Source organism: Protopterus annectens, chromosome 2.part1, assembly GCF_019279795.1.
Source record: "Protopterus annectens isolate FY-2018-M chromosome 2.part1, PAN1.0, whole genome shotgun sequence".
Taxonomy (NCBI): domain Eukaryota; kingdom Metazoa; phylum Chordata; order Ceratodontiformes; family Protopteridae; genus Protopterus; species Protopterus annectens.
This window is the reverse complement of record NC_056729.1, coordinates 1,377,357,635-1,377,384,681: the sequence shown is the minus strand read 5'-3', so window position 1 is coordinate 1,377,384,681 and position 27,047 is coordinate 1,377,357,635. Positions and strand designations below refer to the sequence as shown.

Sequence of the window (27,047 nt, the reverse complement as noted above, 5' to 3'; positions counted from 1 at the left end):
TATCAGTAAATATGCACAATTCTACAGTCCACCATTATCAGTAAATATGCACAATTCTACAGTCCATTATCAGTAAATATGCACAATTCTACAGTCCATTATCAGTAAATATGCACTATCTCTGAAGTAAAAGTCATCTAAATAATTCCACATTAAAGAAATCTGTAACTAATGAAGAGGTTGCTGCTAGCAAACACCTTTATATTTCATGGTTTCATCGAAAAATAAAGTGCCTGTTGCCCCTCAGGAATAGATTGCCTATATTACATTAAAAAAGTGATAAGCTAGTAATATTGCAAGAGGAAATGGATGGCAAACTGATAACGAACTCATAGTTAGTATCTTCACCAAGGAGAACATTCTCAGTACAGCAGCATCCACCCCTTGTGGGAGTAGAACCCACAGCCTTCTGCATCAAAGACAAGTACACAACTTGTTGTGCTATTAACAAGGTAAACCAACTTCACTTAAGCAGCACTAAACTTCTGTTCCTGCAGCTCTCAGCTCCTTGTAAAATCTACTCAATACTCAACTTTGCAGCACAAGGAACCTGGCAAAAGCCAAAATGTATTTCAAAAGCCCAAAAACCAGGGACACAAACATTGCTTGTATAATCTTGAAAAGTTGCTAGAACCATACATTTTACTGCCAAGCTCCTGTGCAAAACAGAGCAACATACCACTATGTTAAATCAGCTGCTTTGTAAAAGAGGAAGACTGAAACTTAAATGGCTATCATTTAGTGAATTCAGTTCTCACCATAGCTGTCAACCTCTTAGTACAAAACACCTGACAAACCCAGTAATGAGGGAATACAGCCCTCAAACATTCAGTGAATTCAGTTCTTGCCATAGCTGTCAACCTTAGCACAAAAGACCTGGACGAAGCCAATAATGAGGGAATGCAGTCCCAAAAATAGGGACAAATTTCAAATATTCATCTTATAAACTTAGAAAATTGCTAGAATAAAAGGTTGTGTTACGGTTGTGTTACTATGTATTTTCTGAAGAACATGAAGTCTGAAATTCAAATGCCTGTCAATTTTACTGCTGACAGAATAAAAACAATTTTCAGCAGAGACCCAGGGAGAAATACTGCAGACACGTCTTTGTAAAATGACAGGGCACCAGAGCAAATCCACACAAGCACAGGGAGGAGATGCAGACTCCACACAGAAGGCACCCCAGCCAAGAATCAAACCAGAAAACCTATAGCTGTGAGGCAACAATACTACCACTGCACCATCAAATATGCAAGGACTTAAACATTCAGAAACCTGAAGTTTGAAATTCAAATGCCTGTCAATTTTATTTAACATTTGTTAATCAGGACAGTCTGATTTGGAACAAAAAAAAATTCAGCAGAGGCCCAGGAAGAAATAATGCAGACATGTCTTTGTAACATGGGAGGACACAAAAGCAAACCCACACAAACACAGGGAGAAGATAAAGACCCCACAAAGAAGGCACCCCAGCCAAGAAGCAAACTTGAGAACCTGCAGCTGTGAGGCAAAAATGCTACAACTGCCCCATCAAATATCAAGCATTACAACATTTACAAACCACAGATATTATGAGGAACAGATCAGATCAAACATGAGGCAAAAATCTGCAGTTTTTTTTTCACAAATGGTGGTGGGTAGGGAATTAAGGTCTTTAAAACCTGCATACAAGGTACAGGATTCAAACCTGAGGTATTCCCTACCACACACACAAACACCTGTAGTAGCAAACCACAAAAACTAAATATACTGCATTGGGTGCCAAACAGTTGTCATGAGAGTCCAATCAAGACAAAATGAAGTGTAGAAGAATAAAAATATTTCAATGCATTGGCTGCATGACAGCTTAATATCTAGATGGAAACAAAAAAGGTTGTGAGGCATGAATAAATAAATTACTTTTTTTTAAATACATTAATGGAATGCCAGTCAAAATCAAGTATAAGAAAAACAAGCAGCACTCAACTCAAACCACTTCTTGCACTGCAGTTCTAATTATAATTTATATTCAGCTTTATTAAAGTAACAAGTAACATGCTGAAAGTTGAAATCTCTGATGCCCCCACTTGTAAAAATGTTCCTTATCCAAAAAAAGTAAAAAATGAAAAGCAAACAAGAAATAAGCTCAAGATACATTGCTTAAAAGGATTACTGTACAGGTTATAGACCACACGATTGGCATTCGGTTTATGGTTAAAGCCTGCAGAGATGACTGTAAGTCTCCAAGTGTAATGAGACTCTTAAAATAATGTAATTCTGTCCTTTATTACAAATACTGGCATATGCATTTCAATACCCAAGGCTTATACATTATCTAGTTAAGTATTCTCTACATGGCAACAGAAAGGCTTTCAATGTTGGCAATTCTTTAACAGTATGCTTATTAAAGCTTACTTGCATCTTGCAATCTCAGCCAAGCTTACCTGATGGTCATTAAAGTATTGCTACTTAAACACAGAGCAACATGCACTTTGAGTGATAAGCATAAATTAACAGTACAAAAAATATGACAGAAACCAGACCATTCTGCAAAAATCAAGGACAGATGAAAAGCCACTCTAGTACTTGTGTCTACCTTGGATGGGTGGGATTCTCTGCACATTTACACTGCGTAACTACTCCTTGCCTTGCTTCGACACATCCAGAGTCACTACATGGGGGAGTGGGGTGTAACAAGTATGTCACAGTTTGAAATGTCTCTGGCTGACTTGTGATGGCCCTGACACATTTGTCATACCTCTCAACCTCAGAGCACGAAATCTGGACAAAGCCATACAAAGAAATGGGACAAAGGCCCAAAAATAAGGACAATTTTTAAAATATCACTCTTATAACCTTAGAAAGCTAATAGAGGTCTTACATTAGTATGAATTTTCTGAATGGTATGAAATCTGAAACTCAAATGTCTGTCATTATTTTCTAACTTCAGTCTTTAATTATTTGTCACTAATTTGTCAAAAAAACACAATTTTATGAAAATGGACCAAAAATGTGATGTAAAAATATAAAATAGCAACACAATACAGCTGGGAACCTGTCAAAGAAGGGACACTTTAATATTAGTACTGCTAACTTGAGCAGCTGACAAAATAAAATAATCTACATGCATTTCTGAAATAAAAGTAATCTGATTATTACAGTTATTTCTTAATTATAAACCCTCCATGTTTTCTTCCAAAATTGCTATTTTATGAGGGATCATTAGGGGAAGAGCAACATTTTGAGTCAAAATCAGGGACAGTTCAGAGGTTTGGCTATGCCTAATTCTATAAAGCAATTTATTTGCATGTACCTCTCAACCTGTTAATGCAATAAATCTGGACAAGGCCAGATATATTGGGGGAACATATAAACAGTACTAAAAATTGCTCTTGTATAAACTGGGACATAAATCTGGACAAGGCCAAATATATTGGGGGAACATATAAACAGTACTAAAAAATGCTCTATAAACTGGGACAGTTGATAGGACAGGTCTTACTTTAGCATGCATTTTTCTGAAGGTTATGAAGTCTGAAACTAGGTGTGTCATTATTTAGTGACTTAATTCCTAAATGATTTGCCAGAAAACCACAAATTTTTATGAGGAACAAATCAAAAATAAGAAGCAAAACATCTATTCATTCTTTGAAAATCTGGACAGTTGGGAGGTATGGTTCAGCTGGGGCTGTCTAAGTTTGCCGCCCTTCCCCCTCACAAAACCCTGGTCGAATGGAGCCTCCCTGCAGCCGTTCCAATGATCCATTAATTTGCTATTTCACTCCATTTACCATAAACACTAATGTGCATACTGATTTACTTCTATGATGATTTGAACTTCATTTGAAAGTTTTATTTTTGCTTTTTACAGCGCAAACTCTAAGACATAACAAACTTGGCATTAAACCTTCTCTGCCCTTGAAACTCACATTCACTGAAACATTAAAATCCACATTCAAAGAAAATACATTTTAATCGTGGCAGATAAAAATTAATTCTGGGCTGTTTTCAAATCATAGGCCCCTTGCATATGAAACATACATGTGCTCTTTGATACACCTTCCTATTGCTTTGAACATTTTTCCAGTAAACAATGAAACAAAACTGTCCAATTCAGAACATTCCCATCATAAAAGTCTACTCAAACTTCTACAGTCCACTATTATCAGTAAATATGCACAATCTCTGAAGTAGTAAAAAAGTCATCTAAATAATTTCACGTTAAATAAATCTGTAATGAAGAGGTTGGTGCTAGCAATCACCTTTATATTTCATGGTTTCATCGAACAATAAAGTGTCTGATGCCCCTGTGGAATAAATTGCCTAAATTACATTAAAAATAAGCTAGTAATATTGCAATAGGAAATGGATGGCAAACTGATTACAGGCTCATAATTAGTATCTTAACTTTCAGCATTCACCCCTTATGGGAGTAGAACCAACAACCTTCTGCATCAAAAGCAAGCACACAGCCTGTTGTGCTATTAGCACTAAACTTCTCTTCCCTGCAGCTCTCAGCTCCTTGTAAAATCTGCTCAATACTCAACTGCATCTCAACTTCATAGCACAAGAAGTCTGGAAAAACCAAATTTATTGGGGTGGGTCAAAAGGGCAAAAACCAGGGACATATTAAACATTGCTTGTATAATCTTGGAAAGCTGCTAGAATAAAATGCTGTGTTACCACGGTACCACCATACATTTTACTGCCAAAGTCCCTGTGCAAAAAAGAGTCAGAACATACCACTATGCCAAATCACCTGCTTTGTGAAAGAAAAATGCTGTGTTACCACCGTACATTTTACAGACAAGGTCCCTGTGCAAAACAGTCAAGAGCAACATACCACTATGCCAAATCAGCTGTTTTGTGAACGAGAGGAAGACTGAAACTTAAATGGCTATCATTTAATTAATTCAGTTCTCACCATAGCTGTCAACCTCTTAGCACAAAACACCTGGACAAACCCAGTAATGAGGGAATACAGCCCTCAAACATATTCAGTGAATTCAGTTCTTGCCATAGCTGTCAACTTTAGCACAAAAACCTGGACAAAGCCACTAACAGGGTATTACAGTCCCAAAAATAAGGAAAAATTTCAAATAGTCATCTTATAAACTTAAAAAATTGCTATAATAAAAGGTTGTGTTACTATATATTTATTGCTAGAATAAAAAGTTGTTTTACTATGTATTTTCTGAAGACTATGAAGTCTGAAATTCAAATGCCTGTCAATTTTACTTCTGATGGAACAAAAACAATTTTCAGCAGAGGCCCAGGGAGAAATACTGTAGACACGTCTTTGTAAAATGGCAGGATACCAGAGGAAATCCACACAAACACAGAGATAAGATGGAGACTCCACAAAGAAGGCACCACAGCCAAGAATGAAACCACAAATCCTGTAGCTATGAGGCAACAATACTGCCACTGCACCATCAAATATGTAAGAAATTAAACATTCAGAAACCTGAAGTCTGACATTCAAATGCCTGTCAATTTTATTTAACATTTGTTAATCAGGACAGTCTGACTTGGAACAAAAAAACAATTTTCAGCAGAGGCCCAGGAAGAAATAATGCAGACATGTCTTTGTAACATGGGAGGACACAAAAGCAAACCCACACAAACACAGGGAGAAGATACAGACCCCACAAAGAAGGAACCCCAGCCAAGAATCAAACCTGAGAACCTGCAGCTGTGAGGCAACAGTGCTACTACTACACCATCAAATATCAAGCAAACAGACCCCACAAAGAAGGAACCCCCAACACTGCTACTACTATACCATCAAATATCAAGCAAATGACCCAACAAAGAAGGAACCCCAGCCAAGAATCAAACCTGAGAACCTGCAGCTGTGAGGCAACAATGCTACTACTACACCATCAAATATCAAGCACTGCAACATTTACAAACCACAGATATTATGAGGAACAGATCAGATCAGATCAAATATGAGGCAAAAATCTGCAATTTCTTTACAAATGGTGGTGGGTAGGGAACTCAAGTCTTTAACAGCTGCATACAGGGTACAGGGTTCAAGCCTGAGGTATTCCCTACCACACCACCATGAGCACCTGGGGCATTTACACACACACACACACACACACACACACACACACACTTCCCTACCATTCTAAACAGTAATAACCTTCCCTACTACTATTCTAAACAGTACTACTTAACACACTTACCTGTCCTTGCTGCCCATTCTCCATAACGTAATCCAAATGTGCCCGCGCAATAATACTCCAAAGACCCGTGAGATTCCCGCGATCCAAACCCTTCCCGACGAGAGAGACTGACTGCTGGTGTTGCAGTCCGGCCCCGACGCATTTTCCCAGCGAGTCTGTGCAGACGTCTTCTCTGTTTCCCTACCTGGACTGCTGGGAGCATGCGCAGTAGACTCGCAGTAGTCTGGACTACTGCGCATGCGCGAAATTTAAAATTTTCTTTTTTCTTTTTTCTTTTAATTTCTTTTTAGTTGAGGGGGCTGCAGTCCGGCAGTCCAATAGCACGGGCCACCCCTGGAAGAGCTAGTAATGAACCAGCAGATTTTATTGGAGATGGTTTGTAAGGTGATGGCATTTTTCTTTGAGGCTACAGCTATAATGGGTAGACCATATTCGAGTTGAGATAACAGTATTCCTTTGCCTATGGCAACTTTGGCTGGCTTGACAGAAGTGGTTATACCTTGTTCGCCCAGAATAGTAGTGTGTTGATTTTCTTGCATGCATTTTGAGTGTGTAGTTAAACATTTAGAGACTGATTTAGCCAAATACCAATGTATTTGAAGGATGTTGTAGTTTCTGTGGTGTTATTCTTAACCTCATTAATATTAAGAAAGAAGCATGCTTTGGCTAATTTTTGGTTGGTTCAGAATAGCATTTTTCTTTTGTTTTTAAAGAACTGAGTATAACCTTATGGCCTGCTAGCCACTGGGTCAGGGTTTGGAGGTCATCTTGGTGTGAGTTTGTATAACAGAGTGGGATTTATTTGACTTATAATTTACTATGTCATCTGCATAATGAATTAGAGGTATCTGAGGATGATCAGATGAGAATTTGTTGATAAATATGGAATATAACTTTCTTTGGTGTTATATTTTAATGGAATTATCACTGAGCCAACTCTGTTGTCACTGGCTAATGCAGGTCAAGAAAGCTTGTTTTGTTTTGCAATATTGGTCTTTGCTGTGTGATTTGTTATGCTTACTTCAATGATATTAAATAATAAGCATGTCTAGTTAAAAAAAGATTTGATGAATGACATTTGGGATGATACAGATAATGAGTATGACCTTCAACCTTCATTTCCCAGATTACAGGCAAGATGCATTCAGTTCTACTCATATGACACATTATGTAAGGCTTTATAAATTATAATGCATACTGTACCTGACAGGTTTCAAGAGGATTAAAAAAATGCAGATGAAATTATTTCAGATTAAATGTTTGATGCGTGTCATACAAATACTGGATCATTTGGGCTAGGGATAAGACGTGTTGAGATCATGGTCCAATAATGTCCCTTGTCTAAAAGACAAGATCACAAAGAATATCTGACTGATAGCTTTAATCAAAAATATATTTGAAAAAAAAATCACTTTTTTTCTAATTTGATTACTGCATATAATGAAAACTCATTCTGTTTCACTTATTCTTAAGCTCTTAAGAGCATTTGCATACTGCTGATAAACCCTTTAACTAATACCCTAAAACTTTTGGCTAATTGTTCAATTTTTCACTGTGCCTTCCCAAGAGACAGAAGATAGAAGTATGCATTTACTGTTGATATTTAAAAGATGCCATAAGTATTGTCATCTGTGACGGCTGGTCCAATTTTCTGAATGCTGTACAATATGTGCCAAGGCTGGCAAAAGAGTATAATTTTTGACTCTAAGTGTTAAATGTTTCCTATATCACTCAGTTTGTAACACTGTGATCTCATCTTGAAGATTTAATTTATAGCACTGTAGTCTTACCCTGAAATTAGTTTCTGTAGATCTACAACAATTACAGCAGCTCTCATTCTGTAAACTTTGGAAAGATGGAGCACCACACTATGCTTTTTTCTACAGATACAATTTTATCACTGTCCATGAAGTAACCTGTTTTAATAAGGTCCCAGTAAAGTGAATATGATCTTGGTTTTCAGTGAAATAACCTGTTTCTGTTATCTCCCATTGCAGTCACTGTGATTCTGTTTATGTACCAAAACATGCTTAAATGGCCTTAACTTCGCATCAATACTCTTTTCCTCTGTAAACATTGTAAACACTGGCATCTGTTATGCAGGTTCAGCATCTGATCACTTAAAAAACAAGTGTAAAGTCTGCTTAAATAGTATGTCTTAGTAGCAGATGTTTTGAGAAATGTTGCACCATAAGACCTCGTGCGTGAATCCAGAAATCTGTCACCTTTTCCAGGCTGCAAGCCATATGATCCAGGACTGTTAATATTTTCTTTGCAAAACAGCTGAGGAAGTGGTAATTTCCATAATCCATGTAAATATTCATTCATTAGATATCATGATTCTTTCATAACTAAGTTACTTTGTTAAAATTTCTATGAGAGAAGGCACAATTAATAAATGTTGTGCATTACATTTATAGCTTATTATGCAATATGTCTATTCCACAAAAAAATACCATAACCTGATTAATCACCATTTCAGTGATAATATGGATATATCAGCTTCCTGCAACACAGACAGCTGTGCAATATATCTGCCTTCAGGTCTGTTTCCCCAAAATATATTTACAGTTCTATTCATTCATATTTTTCTAGGGCAATTATACAAACTGCAGGCTACAACAAAATATATATTTTATATGATGCTATTAGCACTTCTTCTTATAAAATAAATAATTTTTAGGAATGATTTTCCTAGAGACTGCACTGTTTGGTACTCTTAAGGACTGAGCAATAATGTAAGATCTACAAACTTACACTGCTTATTAAGAACTCAGCATTTTAACGAATAATTGCTACTGATCTCATTGCTTATACATCATGTCAGATTCAGTTTATATTAGCTTTCTAGTGTATTAGCAAGGCATGCTAGGTGCTTTACTATCAGTTGCCATGTAAAGACTAAATGCCAATAAACATTATTTGAAGATAAAAAAAAATAAAAAAAGGCATATGTTTCTGTTTGAGTGAAATACATAATATCTTAAGAATAATTGACTGCATTTGCAAACTTTGCAAAACATGCACTCAGAATTGAAGTAGGCAGACCAGGCATTTTAGATAATCAGGCACTGTATTACAGACATGATGGAAAGCAATAACATAACACATATTATTCTGGGGGCATCCTTTAATTACTCACATTCAAGATAAGTGCAACGCATGCTGCCTTCAAAACATGATATCTATTTCCTTTCTCTGGGTTTACTATATGATTTAGTACTTAAAACACTTAACTGTGCTTTTTTTTTTTTTTTTGAGGGGGGTTGCAAGATGGCTTGCCTTCCTATATTTGAACACTTGTTCCCACTGTAGTTTAAGATGAGTGACTGCTTTACTAGTGCAGGTTAACTATCATGGATTTCAGACATATAGATTTTTAGGATATCTTTGCCATCAGAAACAAACAAACAAAAAATAAAATAAGCAAAAAAAATCTATAGTTCTTTGGATTCAACTCAAAATGGTACTGCAATTTACAAAAATACTTTTATTGTGATCTGCAACTTGTAAAGTTAGACAGATGAGACTCATTGTCTATATTATTATTGTATAGAGTATTAAAGCAGCACACTAATTGTTTTATCTGTTATAAGAGTCTAATAATTAGTGTTGAGGATTAAGGTTATACGATGATAATGAGCTACTTCCTGTGATACAGGACTTGAATCCCTATTGTGTGACCTTCAGCAAGTCAGAACCATACAGTGCTTTGGGACAATTGAAACTTTGGGATAGGCTATATAATGGACTCCTGGACTGCACATCTAGTAACCACATATGCAGCTATGTGTTAAATTACTAAATACAGATTAAGGAATAACAGTACACATATGACGTAAGTATCTTATTTCATGAGTAGGCATCCAATCATATACAAAGTGGCAACAATTGTATATGTCCTCTCAATTATATACCTATAAATTTGTTTTTATTTTATTTCATATTATGTTTGTTAATTATGATATTACAGTGATGCATATGGATCCATTCCTGCCACAGTTTGGGGCATACATAGGCACATAACATATTTATTGATTTGTGTTTCTTTTTCTGTTTGTTAGTTAACTGTAGTCAAATGCTAATCCACATGGACCATTGTCAGGTTCAGCCTGAGGGTACAATGTAATAAACAAAACAATAACTTTATATAATAAGGGACAATAATTGAAAAAAAGATAAATATAAATGATATACCCAGTAGTGTTTAACAGCATGAACTGTAGTGAAAGACCAAGACAAAAGAATGCTACAGTTGTCACCCACAGAGTACCTAATTTCAAAATATGTACAGTAGAGAAATTTGTATTATAAGCTTAACTTGGAGTTTAGAATAGAAACAGGGAGCAATGGTGAGGTAATGAAGAACAGGAGTGAGGGGTTGTAATATTTCATGGAAGGGGAGGTAGACAAGCTGAAGAGTATACATTACTGGTATGGCATAACATATAAAACTGAAGGACAGATAGTGAAGAGAAGAGAGCTTTACCTGTCCCATGCACTACCAATTTCAGAAAAACTTGACATACTTTTTGTTTAACAGCATGGCAAAGTATCCAACAGCTTTGAAATCTCTTCTATGGTTGCTGGCTTGGCACACTCTAGCATGAGACTTACAAGTGTTTGACATATGCCTCTTAAGCACATTTCTGATGCAAGAAAAGTGTTTAACAAGTCTGTCTTTTACCCAATTTTGAAGCACAGTCATGGTGAACAAATTCTACATGTATCTTTTCTGATTGCCACTTCCTTCTGCTTAACAAGAAAGGTACTTTGCATTAAAAATTGGAAACTTTGGATTTTTCCTCAGGCCCCAAAGTAAAATTTGGGCTTGGTGTTTTAACTGCATAAATCTATAATTTCTATAATCCGGCCTCTGACAGCTAAGAACACGAAGTTTAATGTCATGGCCCACTCCCAAGCCTTCCATCTGTCTAATTGTAATGGGTGCTACAGTTTTAAAAGTAGAGGTATGTTTGAATAAAACAATACTACAGGTAAGATTCAGAAATAAGTAAAAAGAAATTGGAAAAAACAAATTCAAGCTACTTGGAAACGATTTGTTTTAAGTCTCTATTCATATCGTAATGCCAGACTGTATTAGATGCCAATCATAAATTTAACATAATGTAACTGTTTAGAAAAAAATGTACATTTTTCACATTACTAAAATATAAACATCTATGCTATTTACATACAGACCTCACTTTCAGAACATTCTGAACAATACAGAAAGGGAACTCCATGTGCCACTACAGGGTGTGTTACAGTGCAGTAATTTTTAACATCTATGATTTAAAAAAAAAATAACAAATAGTTCAAGTAGTATTAGTAGAGGCAACAAGTTTAACAGTATAAAATACTCTACCTAAATATCTATTTTTTGTTGTTATAAACTTCACTAGATTACATTTTCCTACACTACAAGGCAGTTATCAAATATAATTGTAATGCATGCTAGATTCAATTAAAAAATTATAATGGAACTATGTTTCTGTAAAGCAGACCCCACAGTGAAATACACAACTGAAATGAGAAAGGATTTTATAGCATCTGAAATGCAGGCAAGCTGTGAACGTTTCTCCTCTATTGTTCAAGTTTGCGCTGATACAATAACACTTGGTAGGCTGTACATGACAAAGACAAACGCTGCTTGAGTTCCTACCTGTTAGTGAAGACTTTACTGTAGTTGAAGACCTGAATTTCCAGCATCTCATTTCCATCAATGTTGCTTGCAATAGGCCAACGAAATGTCTGTTAAAAAGAGAATAAACATAACTTTAGTTCTGCTAAGATAACATAAGGATTTATTTATGATTGACTGTAATACTTTGAAATGTATGCAGTCAAAACTTGGTAAATGGAGGAACTTCACAGGAATGTGAACATCAGTAGCAGAGAATAACTTCTAGGCCCATTCAGTCTGCCTATATTATATCAAATGCAAATATCTCAGTTTCAACTCTGCTTTTCTTCACCTTTCTTGTTGTAAGGATTTTTCTATACTTACCCAATACCTTCTGCACTTCTCATACCAGTGTTGCTACAATTTTGCTTTTCTGAACTGTCTCCACCATTTTCTGATGTTAGTGTTATTTCGTCTTCATAACCAAATGGATTATCTTAGTGAAGCCTCACCACTGACCTCCTGTAGTATTAGTAATAGAAAATCTAAAACATATTGTCTCTTGTAATAGTTAGTCCCAGAGCAGCGAAAGAGGAAATTCACTGGTTTCTTATAGTCAAGTTCTCACTGCATCAGGACTCACTGTGGTGCACATTAACTGAGATTTGAGGTTTGTGGTTGTTAGAGAACGGGCAAAATGTGAAATCTACTTTTGTTTTTCACCTTTTCTCACTCTCTGTCTCTCTCTTTTTCTTCAACTATTCTCTGTGAACTTGGAGTGTGTGTATATAAAGTTTGGAGGTGTGAGGGCATGCCAGTGTCAGAGCTGCAGATGGCTTGTCCCTTGAAAGTAATTATTTGTGTGTGGTATGCAGCCTTGGAACTGTCATTGTCTTGAGTGTGTGGCCTTATAGTGAATTAATTTAATTTCAGTCATGCCTACCCCAGGTAAAATAATTGAAAGACGAATTTAAAATCAGCTGGCTCAAGACTTTCAAACATACAGGACTATCTCCTGACATCAGCATGGCTTTTTGTTAGAAAGAAGCACTGTGCCCCCCCCCCCACACACACACACCTTTATAGATGAAGTGTGGACATAACCATGGACAAAAGGCCAGCTTATAGGGTCTGTTTTTACAGAACTTGAAACACATTTGACATGGTTAATCTTTATACTTCCTAATGCTCACTTTCAACTCCCTCTTTCTCAGCACATTACCCTCCCTCTCTCTCAGCACATTACACCCCCCCTCTCTCAGAACATTACACTCCCTCTCTCTCAGTACATTACACTCCCTCTCTCAGCACATTACACCCCCCCTCTCTCAGAACATTACACTCCCTCTCTCTCAGCACATTACACTCCCTCTCTCACAACACATTACCCTCCCTCTCTCTCAGCACATTACACCCCCCCTCTCTCAGAACATTACACTCCCTCTCTCTCAGCACATTACACTCCCTCTCTCTCAGCACATTACACTCCCTCTCTCAGAACATTACACTCCCTCTCTCTCAGCACATTACACTCCCTCTCTCAGCACATTACACTCCCTCTCTCTCAGCACATTACACCCCCTCTCTCTCAGAACTTTACACCCCCCCTCTCTCAGCACAATACACCCCCCTCTCTCACACATTACACTCCCTCTCTTTCAGCACATTGCACTCCCTCTCTCTCAGCACATTACACTCCCTCTCTCTCAGCACATTACACCCCCCTCTCTCAGCACATTACACTCCCTCTCTCTCAGCACATTACACCCCCTCTCTCAGCACATTACACTCCCCCTCTCTCTCAGCACATTACACTCCCCCTCTCAGCACATTACACTCCCTCTCTCTCAGCACATTACACCACCTCTCTCTCAGCACATTACACTCCCTCTCTCTCTCAGCACATTACACTCCCTATCTCTCAGCACATTACACTCCCCTCTCTCAGCACATTACACTCCCTCTCTCTCAGCACATTACACTCCCTCTCTCTCAGCACATTACACTCCCCCTCTCTCAGCACATTACACTAACTCTCTCTCAGCACATTACACTCCCTCTCTCACAGCACATTACACCCTCTCTCTCTCAGCACATTACACTCCCTCTCTCTCAGCACATTACACTCCCTCTCTCTCAGCACATTTTACTCCCTCTCTCTCAGCACATCACACTCCCTCTCTCTCAGTACATTACACCCCCCTCTCTCAGCACATTACACTCCCTCTCTCAGCACATTACACTCCCTCTCTCTCAGCACATTACACTCCCCCTCTCTCAGCACATTACACCCCCTTTCTCTCAGCACATTACACTCCCTCTCTCTCAGCACATTACACTCCCTCTCTCTCACACATTACACCCCCTATCTCAGCACATTACTCCTCTCTCTCAGCACATTACACCCCCCCTCTCAGCACATTACACTCCCTCTCTCTCAGCACATTACACTCCCTCTCTCTCACACATTACACCCCCTCTCTCAGCACATTACACTCCCTCTCTCTCAGCACATTACACTCCCTCTCTCTCAGCACATTACACTCCCTATCTCTCAGCACATTACACTCCCTCTCTCAGCACATTACACTCCCTCTCTCTCAGCACATTACACTCCCTCTCTCTCAGCACATTACACTCCCTCTCTCAGCACATTACACTCCCTCTCTCTCAGCACATTACACTCCCTCTCTCTCAGCACATTACACTTCACCTCTCTCTCAGCACATTACACTCCCTCTCTCACAGCACATTACACTCTCTCTCTCAGCACATTACACTCCCTCTCTCTCAGCACATTACACTCTCTCTCTCAGCACATCACACTCCCTCTCTCAGCACATTACACTCCCTCTCTCTCAGCACATTACACCCCCTCTCTCAGCACATTACACTCCCTCTCTCAGCACATTACACTCCCTCTCTCTCAGCACATTACACTCTCTCTCTCAGCACATCACACTCCCTCTCTCAGCACATTACACCCCCCTCTCTCAGCACATTACACTCCCTCTCTCAGCACATTACACTCCCTCTCTCTCAGTGCATTACACTCCCTCTCTCAGTACATTACACTCCCTCTCTCAGTACATTACACTCCCTCTCTCTCAGTACATTACACTCCCCCTCTCTCTCAGTACATTACACTCCCTCTCTCACAGTGCATTACACACCCTCTCTCAGTACATTACACTCCCCCTCTCTCTCAGTACATTACACTCCCTCTCTCAGTACATTACACTCCCTCTCTCTCAGTACATTACACTCCCTCTCTCAGTACATTACACCCCCTCTCTCAGCGCATTTCACTCCCTCTCTCTCAGTACATTACACTCCCTCACTCAGTACATTACACTCCTCTCTCTCAGTCCATTACACTCCCTATCTCTCTCAGTATATTACATTCTCTCTCTTTCTCAGTACATTACACTCCCTCTCTCAGTACATTACACTCCTCCCTCAGTACATTACACTCCCTCTCTCTCAGTACATTACACTCCCTCTCTCTCAGTACATTACACTCCCTCTCTCTCTCAGTACATTACACTCCCTCTCTCAGTACATTACACTCCCTCTCTCAGTATATTACACTCCCTCTCTCAGTACATTACACTCCCTCTCTCAGTACATTACACTCCCTCTCTCAGTACATTACACTCTCTCTCTCAGTACATTACACTCCCTCTCTCACAGTACATTACACCCTCTCTCTCTCAGCACATTTTACTCCCTCTCTCTCAGTACATCACACTCCCTCTCTCTCAGTACATTACACTCCCTCTCTCAGTACATTACACTCCCTCTCTCTCAGTACATTACACTCCCTCTCTCAGTACATTACACTCCCTCTCTCAGTACATTACACTCCCTCTCTCTCAGCACATTACACTCCCTCTCTCTCAGCACATTACACTCCCTCTCTCTCAGCACATTACACCCCCTCTCTCAGCACATTACACTCCCTCTCTCTCAGCACATTACACCCCCCCTCTCAGTACATTACACTCCCTCTCTCCCAGTACATTAAACTCGCTCTATCAGTACATTACACTCATTCTCTCTCTCAGTACATTACACTCCCTCTCTCAGCACATTACACTCCCTATCTCTCAGCACATTACACTCCCTCTCTCTCAGCACATTACACTCCCTATCTCTCAGAACATTACACTCCCTCTCTCTCAGTACATTACACTCCCTCTCTCAGTACATTACACTCCCTCTCTCAGTACATTACACTCCCTCTCTCTCAGTACATTACACTTCCCCTCTCTCTCACACATTACACTCCCTCTCTCACAGCACATTACACTCTCTCTCTCAGCACATTACACTCCCTCTCTCTCAGCACATTACACTCCCTCTCTCTCAGTATATTACACTCCCTCTCTCAGTACATTACACTCCCTCTCTCTCAGTGCATTACACTCCCTCTCTCAGTACATTACACTCCTCCCTCAGTACATTACACTCCCTCCATCAGTACATTACACTCCCCTCCATCAGTACATTACACTCCCCCGCTCTCTCAGTACATTACACTCCCTCACTCTCAGCACATTACAATCCCTCTCTCAGCATATTACACTCCCTCTGTCTCACAACATTACACTTCCCCTCTCTCAGCACATTACACCCCCCCTCTCTCAGCACATTAATCCCCCTCTCAGCACATTACACTCCCCTCTCAGTACATTACATTCCCCTCTCTCTCAGTACATTACACTCCCTCTCTCAGTACATTACACTCCCTCTCTCACTACATTACACTCCCTCTCTCTCAGTACATTACACTCCCTCTCTCAGTACATTACACTCCCTCTCTCAGTACATTACACTCCCTCTCTCTCAGTACATTACACTCCCTCTCTCTCAGTACATTACACTCCCTCTCTCAGTACATTACACTCCTTCTCTCTCAGCACATTACACTCCCTATCTCTCAGCACATCACACTCCCTCTCTCTCAGCACATTACACTCCCTCTCTCTCACAGCACATTACACTCCCTCTCTCTCGGCACATTACACCCCTTCTCTCTCAGCACATTACACTCCCTCTCTCTCAGCACATTACACTCTCTCTCTCAGCACATCACACTCCCTCTCAATCAGCACATTACACTCCCTCTCTCACAGCACATTACACTTCCCCTCTCTCAGCACATTACACTCCCTCTCTCTCAGCACATTAATCCCCCCCCTCTCAGCACATTACACTCCCCCCTCTCAGCACATTACACCCCCTCTCTCTCAGCACATTACACTCCCTATCTCTCAGCACATTACACTCCCTCTCTCTCACCACATTACACTTCCTATCTCTCAGCACATTACACCCTCTCTCTCTCAGCACATTACACTCCCTCTCTCAGCACATTACACTCCCTCTCTCTCAGCACATTACACTCCCTCTCTCTCAGCACATTACACCCCCCTCTCTCAGCACATTACACTCCCTATCTCTCAGCACATTACACTCCCTCTCTCTCAGCACATTACACTCCCTATCTCTCAGCACATTACACTCCCTCTCTCTCAGCACATTACACCCCTTCTCTCTCAGCACATTACACTCCCTCTCTCTCAGCACATTACACTCCCTATCTCTCAGCACATTACACTCCCTCTCTCTCAGCACATTACACCCCTTCTCTCTCAGCACATTACACTCCCTATCTCTCAGCACATTACACTCCCTCTCTCTCAGCACATTACACTCCCTATCTCTCAGCACATTACACTCCCTCTCTCTCAGCACATTACACCCCTCTCTCAGCACATTACACTCCCTATCTCTCAGCACATTACACTCCCTCTCTCTCAGCACATTACACTCCCTCTCTCTCAGCACATTACACCCCCCCCTCTCTCAGTACTTTACTCCCGCACTAGTGTACCCATTCTCCCTCTTCTACTCTCATTAACCCCGCACACCTCCTTTTATATTAATCTTAGTTCTGAGGTCCACTAAAGCTGCTTGGTATAATAAACATATAATTATTCACAAATTAGAACACATACATAAATTGTTTCAAGTCAGAAATTATATATTTTATGTAAACATATCTAGCTGTTGACTATCAAGCTACTGTGAACTGTTACTATGTATTTAAAATTAGTGATGTAAACAAAACTGACAGATGAAAAGTTATAAGCTGTATTAGGAGCTTTTCTACCTGGGCCTCCACTGAAAAAGAACTTGTGTCCTTTCGGACTTTCCTGGTAAACAAATGTAAAATAAATAAATGGTGAATCACCCTGTCCTGCTAAAGTCTCTCATCACTGCAAGGATATGCTCCCAGACAATTCAGTGATTCAAATATTTAATCTCCAATAGATATCTTAAAATTCAATTAGAGGGTCATCCTCTCACATTGCACCTCTTAAAAGAGCCATCACCCCAAAGAATTTGAGTTGTCCTCATACTGTTTCCTTATTTATAACCAAACTACTATTAGATCTCTCCTTCCTTATCATCACCCTTTATGCAAATGACATGGTTATTTATAGACACCTCCCTTACACAGACTCACTTTCCTCTCCTCTTTGTCACCAAACACTTTTCTTTCAGTATATAACAGCTCTTGTTATAACATGAGTATACTTTCACATTGTGTTCTGTGTATTATATGACTGTCATTTTATTTTACGTTATGCTTGTAAACTGAAATGTTAAATGTCTTCTGATGTCTCTCTACTTAAGTTCTGTAAGTAGCCATGCCGAGCCTGAAAATGGACCAGATGGATCAATGTTTCACCACACTAATCGAACAGACAAATAAATAAACAAATTTCAATTAATCGCATGTTGACAGGGACAACTTGTGACTAATCATATAGTAAACCCATCAGTGACACTTATTTTCTTCTGTGGATCACATTTGTCCTTGATAAATTCTGCAGTTTTTTGACTCTTCTCAGCAAGACAGAAAATAAGAGCATTTTATCATTTTTTTAGATAATACGAACTACAGAAGCTGCTGGTGTATGCTTCCTTTCAGTGATGTATTATTATGCATTTGTTTATTTAGATTTACTAGCTGGGAACGTATTGCTCAACAGTCCAGATTTTTGCAGAATTTCCAGATTTTTGTCTCAGCCTTTTGGTCTGCTCTTCAGTGCACCTTAGTCCTTTGATAATGACTTATAATGTTATTGACACAGACAATAAAAGGAAGTGGCCTCATCATTATTCCTTGTTTCAAAACCTCATGCAATTTGAGGCATAATGGTTTGGTTTCACTAAGAGGAGGACATGTTCACTTAAATTAATACATTTCTTCAAAAAGGTCACAGAGGCAGTGGAGAGAGGTCATTCAGTCGAAATAGTCTATCTGGATCTGGCCAATCCATAGTGACAGCATAAGTAAGTCAAAATTTCTCAAAATATTAATGTACATCTATTCCTGACCAATGTTTTCATTTTATGTCTAATTTTGTATAGTTATTTCAACTGTACGTGTTTTTTGCATTATTTTTGGAACTTGCAAAATTATTGTTCTTAAAATGTTTTGTAATACTTTGGAGCTTTTCTCCCATGGCCTCTGCTGAAAATATATCCTACCCAGTCAGACCTTCCCAGCAATCAAATGTCAATAAATCAATAAATAATAAATAAATAAATAAAAAGACCACAAGGTAGACTATTACATTGTTAGATGGACAACAAATTAGCTGAAAGATAGAACCAAAATAATTAAGGTGGCAAGTACTACTACAAAAAGTCCGAAAGTAACTAGTGGGCTGTCTCAAGGCTTATGCCATGATATTTTCTAACTTCTATACCATCAGACCAGAACTATGGCTGTTCATATTTGCCAGTGACCATAAGCTAAGTGTTATCTTTACTCCCTTTCAGAAGTGAAAGTGTTACAACAAGAATTAATCCTTATAAGCCAATGGTGTACCTAAGAAATACTTAAAAGGAACAAAAAAGGGAAATATTATCATGTTTGGTAAGCAAATCTCATCTACAAATTATCCAATAACCCACTCTACATGAATATGGTAGTGAGGAATCTTGGCACCTAGATTAACAACTCCATCTTCTTGTTTGATTATCACGTAGGAAGAGTAATTAGCAAATCCTTCTGTCTAACCTAATTAATTTATAAACGCTGAGTAAATGACCCTTTGGCATTAGTCAAACTAGGCATATCATGCAGCTTGAAAGTCCTCAAAGTTTCATAACTGAAAAGATTGTTAGTCTAAAAGTCTTAAGCTACTATGATAGGTTAGCAAATCCTTCTGTCTAACCCAATTAATTTATAAATGCTGAGTAAATGACCCTTTGGCATTAACCAAACCAGACATATCATGCAGATTGAAAGACCTCAACTTTTCATAACTGAAAAGATTCTTAGTCTTAAAGTCTTAAGCTACTGTGATAGGCTTGAAGCTCAGTTCCTATACTTTGTCTTCTATAGACATCTAAGTCTTACATTCTGTTCCATCAAAGACTGTACCCTACTGACTATCTTGTACTTGCATAAAACAAACATTACCTCAATCACTCAAATTAGGGATCTAAACTCCACCAACAATTAAATAAACATATGGAAGGGGATAGATTTGTCAGTCAGTTGTTACCCTATCTTTAGACTGGATTGTCTTTACATTTTAAACAGAGTGACACCCCCACATGTTTCAAAAAGATTTTGCATGATTGGATTGTGGCCCAAAAATTCATCCCTGACATGTTTTGCCATCCTGGAAGTGGGAGGTAGATCTTGAGGGTAGATGTCAGCAAGAGGAAAATTGTCTCTTGCCTTACTTGTACTGTACCTCCTATGATCTAGCATTAACAGGGTGAAAAAGAGAAACATTCCCTTCTACCCTATAGTACGTCACTGACTGTCAAGGTACCTGAAAAGCATATGGTGCCACTTCAGGTGAACTTAACTAAAGTTTGAATCTCTGGAAACCTTGAATTCCAGTATCAAATGCTTTGGATAGCTCCATGAAGACAACAGTGGGATATATGCCACTTTCTAACCAGCAGCTCACATATTCATCCATATGGAAAAGAAATGTAATTAATTGTTACCCATTACTGTCTAGTTTGAGTTTCAAGATGATATTGTCTTATTCTTATATATTCAAACTTTGCGATCAATTATTTAACAGTAACAGTCATTCTGAGAATGAAGAATTGTTCAGGCAGTAGCCTTTGCAAGATCCACACAGTTAATAAGCTTGGTATCAGCATTCACCGCTTTATTGACCCATTTATAACTATCGCTAGACTATTGCATTTAACAAATAGAAATTAAATAAATAATTTAAAATATAGTACATTAACACTGCTTTTAATACAATAAATTAACTCAGTCATATATAATTTAGTTTTAGTCCATAATTAAAATATTCATATGGATTATGCTATTTGATATTTCTATACTTTCACCAGAAGCAGATATTGTTGTATCACCTTATAAATCATTTGAGAAATGTTATGGGCTTCAAATCAGAATCAGAATCACATTTATTGGCCAAGTATGTGCACATACAAGGAATTTGACTGCAGTTTTAGTGGCTCTCCAAGTATGAATTACATAAGCAACATACATACTTACAACTATCAAAAACAAGACAAAAATGTAAATATACATATACAGTAATTATACATACAAAGTGCAACTGATTGCAAGAAATAATAAATAACCTCTGGAATAAAGCAGTATTAACAATAAGTAAACAATGCTGCAGAACCCTCAGAGGCTTGGGAAAAAGAATACCCAGCCTAATAAGCTGAATTAACTATTTATGAACTGGATGGCTTGTGCAAAAAAAATGCTGTTGTATCTGCTTGTTCTGGTGCATATTAATCTATAATATCTGGACAATGGTAATAGTTCAAAAATATGGTGAAGGGTCATTAATGAGTTTCCCTGCCTATTTCATGACTCTGGAATAGTACAGCTCCTATAAGGTGGGCAGACTAGCACCAATGATATTTTTGGCAGCTATGACTACTCCATGTGTTCTATTTTTGTCATGTGTAGACACAGATTTAAACCGCACTGTTATGGATGAGCTGAGAACAAACTCAATAACTGCTGTGTAGAACTGAATCAACAGTTCATGTAAGAGGTTGAACTTCCTCGGCTGTCACTGAAAGTACATTCACTTTTGTGCCTTTTTTATGATGGACCCTACATTAGTCTCCCACTTCAAGTCCTGGGAGCTTATTGATCCGAAAAACTTGGAAGGTTTTTACAACTGACACAGCAGTATTAAATGTAAAGGAGTGGATAATATTGTAAAACCACTTCTAAAGTCCACTGTCATTGCCACAGTTTTAAGAGTGTTCAGCTCCAGATTATTCTGACTACACCAAAGGGCCAGCTGCTCAACCTCCCCTCTGTATGCAGACTCCACCATTCCTAAGGAACCCAATAATGGTTGTACCATCTACGTATTTTATCAGTTTGATAGTGGGGTCCTTACAGGTGCAGTCATTTGTGTAAAGGGAGAATAGCAGTGGGGAGAGCACACATCCCTGGGGGGCACCCATATTGGTCATATGATAGCTAGATGTAAATATCCCCAGATTCACCTGCTGTTTCCTATTGGTCAGAAAGTTGGTGATCCATTGACAGGTGGAGGCAGGAACAGAAAGATGACAGAGTTTCAACTGAAGAAGTTCTAGAATTATTGTATTAAATGCAGAGCTAAAGACCACAAACATAATCCTTGCATATGTCCTTGGGTGGTCAAGATGTTGCAAGATATAGTACAGACCCATATTAACTGCATCATCCACTGACCAGTAGTCTTGATAAGCAAACTGAAGTGGTCAGAAAAGCCCAAATCTGCATGGGAGACAGCAGGATAAGCATGTTTGAACACTATATAACAATGATCCAGTGTGTTCCTGTTTCTGGTAGGACACTTTATATGCTGTGTACATTTAGGAAGTTCATGGCTGAGATTTGCCTTAGTAAAATCCACTAGAATAATCAGAAGGGAGTTTGGATCATTCTGCTCTATTTACATTATCTGATCAGACAGTTTCTGTAGTGCCATACACACACAGGCTTGAAGTGGAGTGTAAACACTAACCAGAATAAATGAAGAGAACTCCTGAGAAGAATAAAAAGGTCTACAATTAACAAAAAATGTTTAAGTCAGGTCAGCACATTTTACTTAACACTGTGACATCAGTGGACCAACCGTCCTTGATATAAAAGCAGATTCCGCCTCTCTTACTCTTCCCTGATGTCTCCAATACTTGGTCTGCTCTGTAAAGTTGAAAGCCAGGCAGATATAATGTAGAGTCCGGAATGGATTAGTTTAGCTAAATTTCTGTGAAACACAGTACAGAATAAAGTGAAAAATCCTTGCGAGTTTCATTGAGAAGTAACAGTTCACCCATCTTATTGCATAGGGAGTGGAGGTTCACCAGTCGAAAACTTAGTGGTGCCATTTGAAAAACCCTCTGTCTCAGCCTAACAAGTGCACCCATGCACTTCCCCCTTTTGTGATGCCTATGTCTACCTCTGCTGATGACAGCTGTTGCTCCCCCAGCTAGCGTCTCCAGAAAATGTCTTAATTGTGAAAAATCCAGTGTCAAATTGCATGAAGTGAATTGCCAAATATTCAACAATTCTTCACTAGTATACTTAATTACAGTTGAACACCACACAACAAGACAAATAAAAACAACAGAATACTAGAGAGCACTGAACTGAGGCTGCCATTCATGGCAACATCTTGTTTTTTTATTATTAGTATTATTATTATGATGATTAATAATTTAACTGAATTAATCTTAAAAATTCAAGATGGAATTATGTTGTCATTATAGTCATCGGACCCTTTTTTTCCATTTTACATGAGATTGGGGTGTCACATCAATGTTTATCAGTTATGTATTACATACTATTTTTATAGAACAGCTGGCAGCAGGTTACAGGCTGCTGACTTTGTTCTTTGGTCTACTGAAGCCTCCTTGATGTATCTGCTGTAACTTCAGGTATATGTAAAATGTAACATTCGGTTGTATATCTATTCTACACAGTCTTCTATAATAATTATTCACCTTATTTTTTCAGAATTTGAAATGTTTTATCTAATTGCTTGGTCTATATGTTTGCAAACCCTGTTGACCTTATAAATGTTTATTTGTAATTACTAAAATGTACTATTCATCATCAATCATATTTATGTAAACTGTTCCATTTGACTTCTGATTATATATGTATTTGCCTTTGTCTTTGGTCCAGGAAGTAACTGAAAATGGTCTTTGGACTAGGACACTCACAAAAAGTTAGCAAATTAACTAACTAACTAGCTTACTAACTAACTAATGCAGGCATTTCAATCACTTAGAGAATGTGCATGACTGTACGAGTAATAACTGCTCACCAGTCATGCAGGATTTCAAGGGGGTATATTAATGCACAAGATGAACCTGCAAAAATAAGTAAATCAATTTAGAGCACTAAATCCGTCTACCAAAATAGAAATTTTTCAAATGCCACAATTTTTTCACTTGTTAAGAGTGCATTTTGTTTTTCCTTCTGTATCTTCTAAATGAGCTGCAAAAAAATTTCTCTAGTCCTCAAAGTCTCCAGAACAGGCAGGCATCACTTACTGCAGAGCAGTAATTCACTCATTTTATTAATTCACTCAACCTAAAAGTACATTGGAAACCTCCATTTATCTGGGTATTTCTGAAGTTAAATGATGTGTAGTCAAGAAACTTTACAGAGGTGAAGTAGATTTACAACTCAATTACCTCTTTAGAAAGACCCTCTTCCTCTTCCAGGAAAACCAGAAAGTTAAATGCACAACTGAGATTTTGGTTTTGTTCACTACCTTAACAACACACAACTTAGTGGGCAAAATTTCAAGAAATAAATACTCTAAGACCACTTAGCATTTGCTGATTTTGTCAGCAAAATGATGATCACTACTTCTGGATATAGAAACTTGTGTCGCATTACTCGTGACTCATGTTATGACATCACTTGTGGAATTCTTCCTTACCCACATAGTTACACAATCCTGCTACTTAACACAGACACATCTTTCAAGAAAACAGGTAACAAATATAATATTTTATGAATTTCCTCTTTTGACGAAAGAAAAACTCAATCTGCATGGAACACAATCGTGCGGGTATTTTATGGTGTCCAGTTCAGTGAACAGCAATTATTATCAAATAGGGAAAACCTATGTATTAATGTACTACTGCCCTGTTTAAAAATACATAAAAAAATTATTTGTCACAACACAACCTTAGTTTCAATTCTCACAAACACTTCCCTCCTTAATAGCTACACCAAAGGGCATAGTATTTCTATCTGATCAAGAAGGATTTTTACCTCCCTTACCAAAACTTATGGATTCACTATCTCCTAGCTCCAGAAATCCATTGTGGTAATTTTCCAGTCTAATGCAGTGGGTATCAGTAAGCCATCTCATAAACCATCTGCTAATGTCTGAACAATAATGACACTGCAAAGGGGGACACATCAACTAGATGTGTTAATATGGCATGTGTAGTCCTCACTATCTAACATAAAACACTTGCTTGGAGGTTTTAATGCAAATTTGTTAATGTTACTCATGTAAATAAAGATATATCATTATAAGTATGTATCAATGACAGTTATTTATTCATAATATGTTGAGTGGGTAGTCCCAATAGGTCAGTGACCACTTTTTAGTAGAGACCTGAATTGTTTTTTAATAAGTGTAATAGGATCTCTTACATCCAGCTAAGCTAAATCAAACTCAGCCCAGGTGTGAGTACAAACCACAGTTTCCTAATCTTCCAGGATTAAAGGTAAGTGAGCTACCTGTTTGGCCACTGACTGTGTTAATTCATTCCGTTTAAACTCTTTTACACTGAAGGCATTTTCAAGCATATACTATTTGCTACAATTCATACTCACATCTATTATGCTTACAGTCTGTGCTGTGACTGAAAAGAGAAGTGTGGAATAGCTAATTGACCTAGTTGTCAAAATGTATAAAGAAATAAAAAATGATCCTAAAGTTAAATACATTCTTACTACTGGTTTGCTTGTGGAGATAAGCATATGTGAAAGCCAATATATGTGTCAGATATACCCACTTTGCCTCTTATAGAATTGCAGATCAATCATCGAGTTTCTCAGAGGGAGCAAACATGTATAGTACAAGAAAAAATTCTAAGATAAATGGTAGGAAACACCGGCAAAGAAATACAATTAAATACACTGATGTTATCCACTCTGTAATCACTGAGAGCTATCGAAGTAAGTTAGAAATATGCACATATATATTATTCTGAAAATGATCTAAACCTTAATGCAAAAAAAGTGCCAAATAGTAGAATTTGGCAACCATGGCCCAATACCATACATTCTATAACCTTCTCTTCAGACAGAAATAATATTGTGTACAGCTCCTTCTCATCTGATCATAATGCTTTTACAATAGTTAGGAAACCCTTCCATCTATCACAATTATTTTCCAAGGTAATATTATGAAGATCTAAGGAAGTCATCGGACCACTGTATTCTTCACTTATACTAATCATTAAATACAATGCCCAGAGGTTTATAATCAAGAAAATCAAAAGTCATAAATCCTTCAACTATCCCAATGGATTTTCACAACCTCTCCTTATTTTTGGTAGCTTATTGTCTCCTCCAAGGTTGCCTGTGTGTTACTTTTTTCACCTTTTTTTGCAAAAAACACTTGCTCTACACACACCAACATTAGGGAACTAAATCTATTCCAACAAATAAGACCTGCTGGAGGGTACTTTCCTAACTCAATGTACTCTGAACCTACAGAATAAGTTAAAACTACAGATTAAACAAGCTACTATTTTTGCTATGTTTAAGGCTAATTTTGATGACTGGATAGTGCACACAGATTTATACCAGAGTTATCACGTATGGCCCTGTTCCATTTGGAGAACAGCACTATTAAAATGTGATTAAAAAGGTTGTCAAGAACTTTTAATTGTGTCTACTTAAAGCTGAATATCGATAGGTATCTTAAAGTCCCTGTGATCATTTATTTATTGGTCCTATGTACTCAAAAAACAAGAAATGCATACCATAAGGTATTTCACACTGGGTTTGACGAGGTGAGGTTGACATAGGAGACACTGTCATGAAACTGATTTCTGGTTATGATGAATGACTGTCACTCACCTTTATCCTGTGGTCAATCTGCTCTTACTGTTATTGCACAGCTGATATATGTAACATTTTCACTGTCTTACTCACTTGCATATCAGCA

At 38.1% G+C, this 27,047-nt stretch overlaps 1 protein-coding gene across 13 annotated transcripts in view; it reads right to left on the bottom strand.

Moving 5' to 3' along the window:
- Positions 1 to 27,047, bottom strand: part of OTOF (otoferlin) — a 2,911,272-nt gene that overhangs the window by 2,030,954 nt on the left and 853,271 nt on the right. For all 13 annotated transcript variants that reach the window (XM_044062838.1, XM_044062837.1, XM_044062844.1 and 10 more), the window contains exon 3: positions 11,839 to 11,927. In XM_044062838.1, coding sequence (XP_043918773.1) covers positions 11,839 to 11,927 — 89 coding nt within the window. The remainder of the gene's footprint in view (positions 1 to 11,838; positions 11,928 to 27,047) is intronic.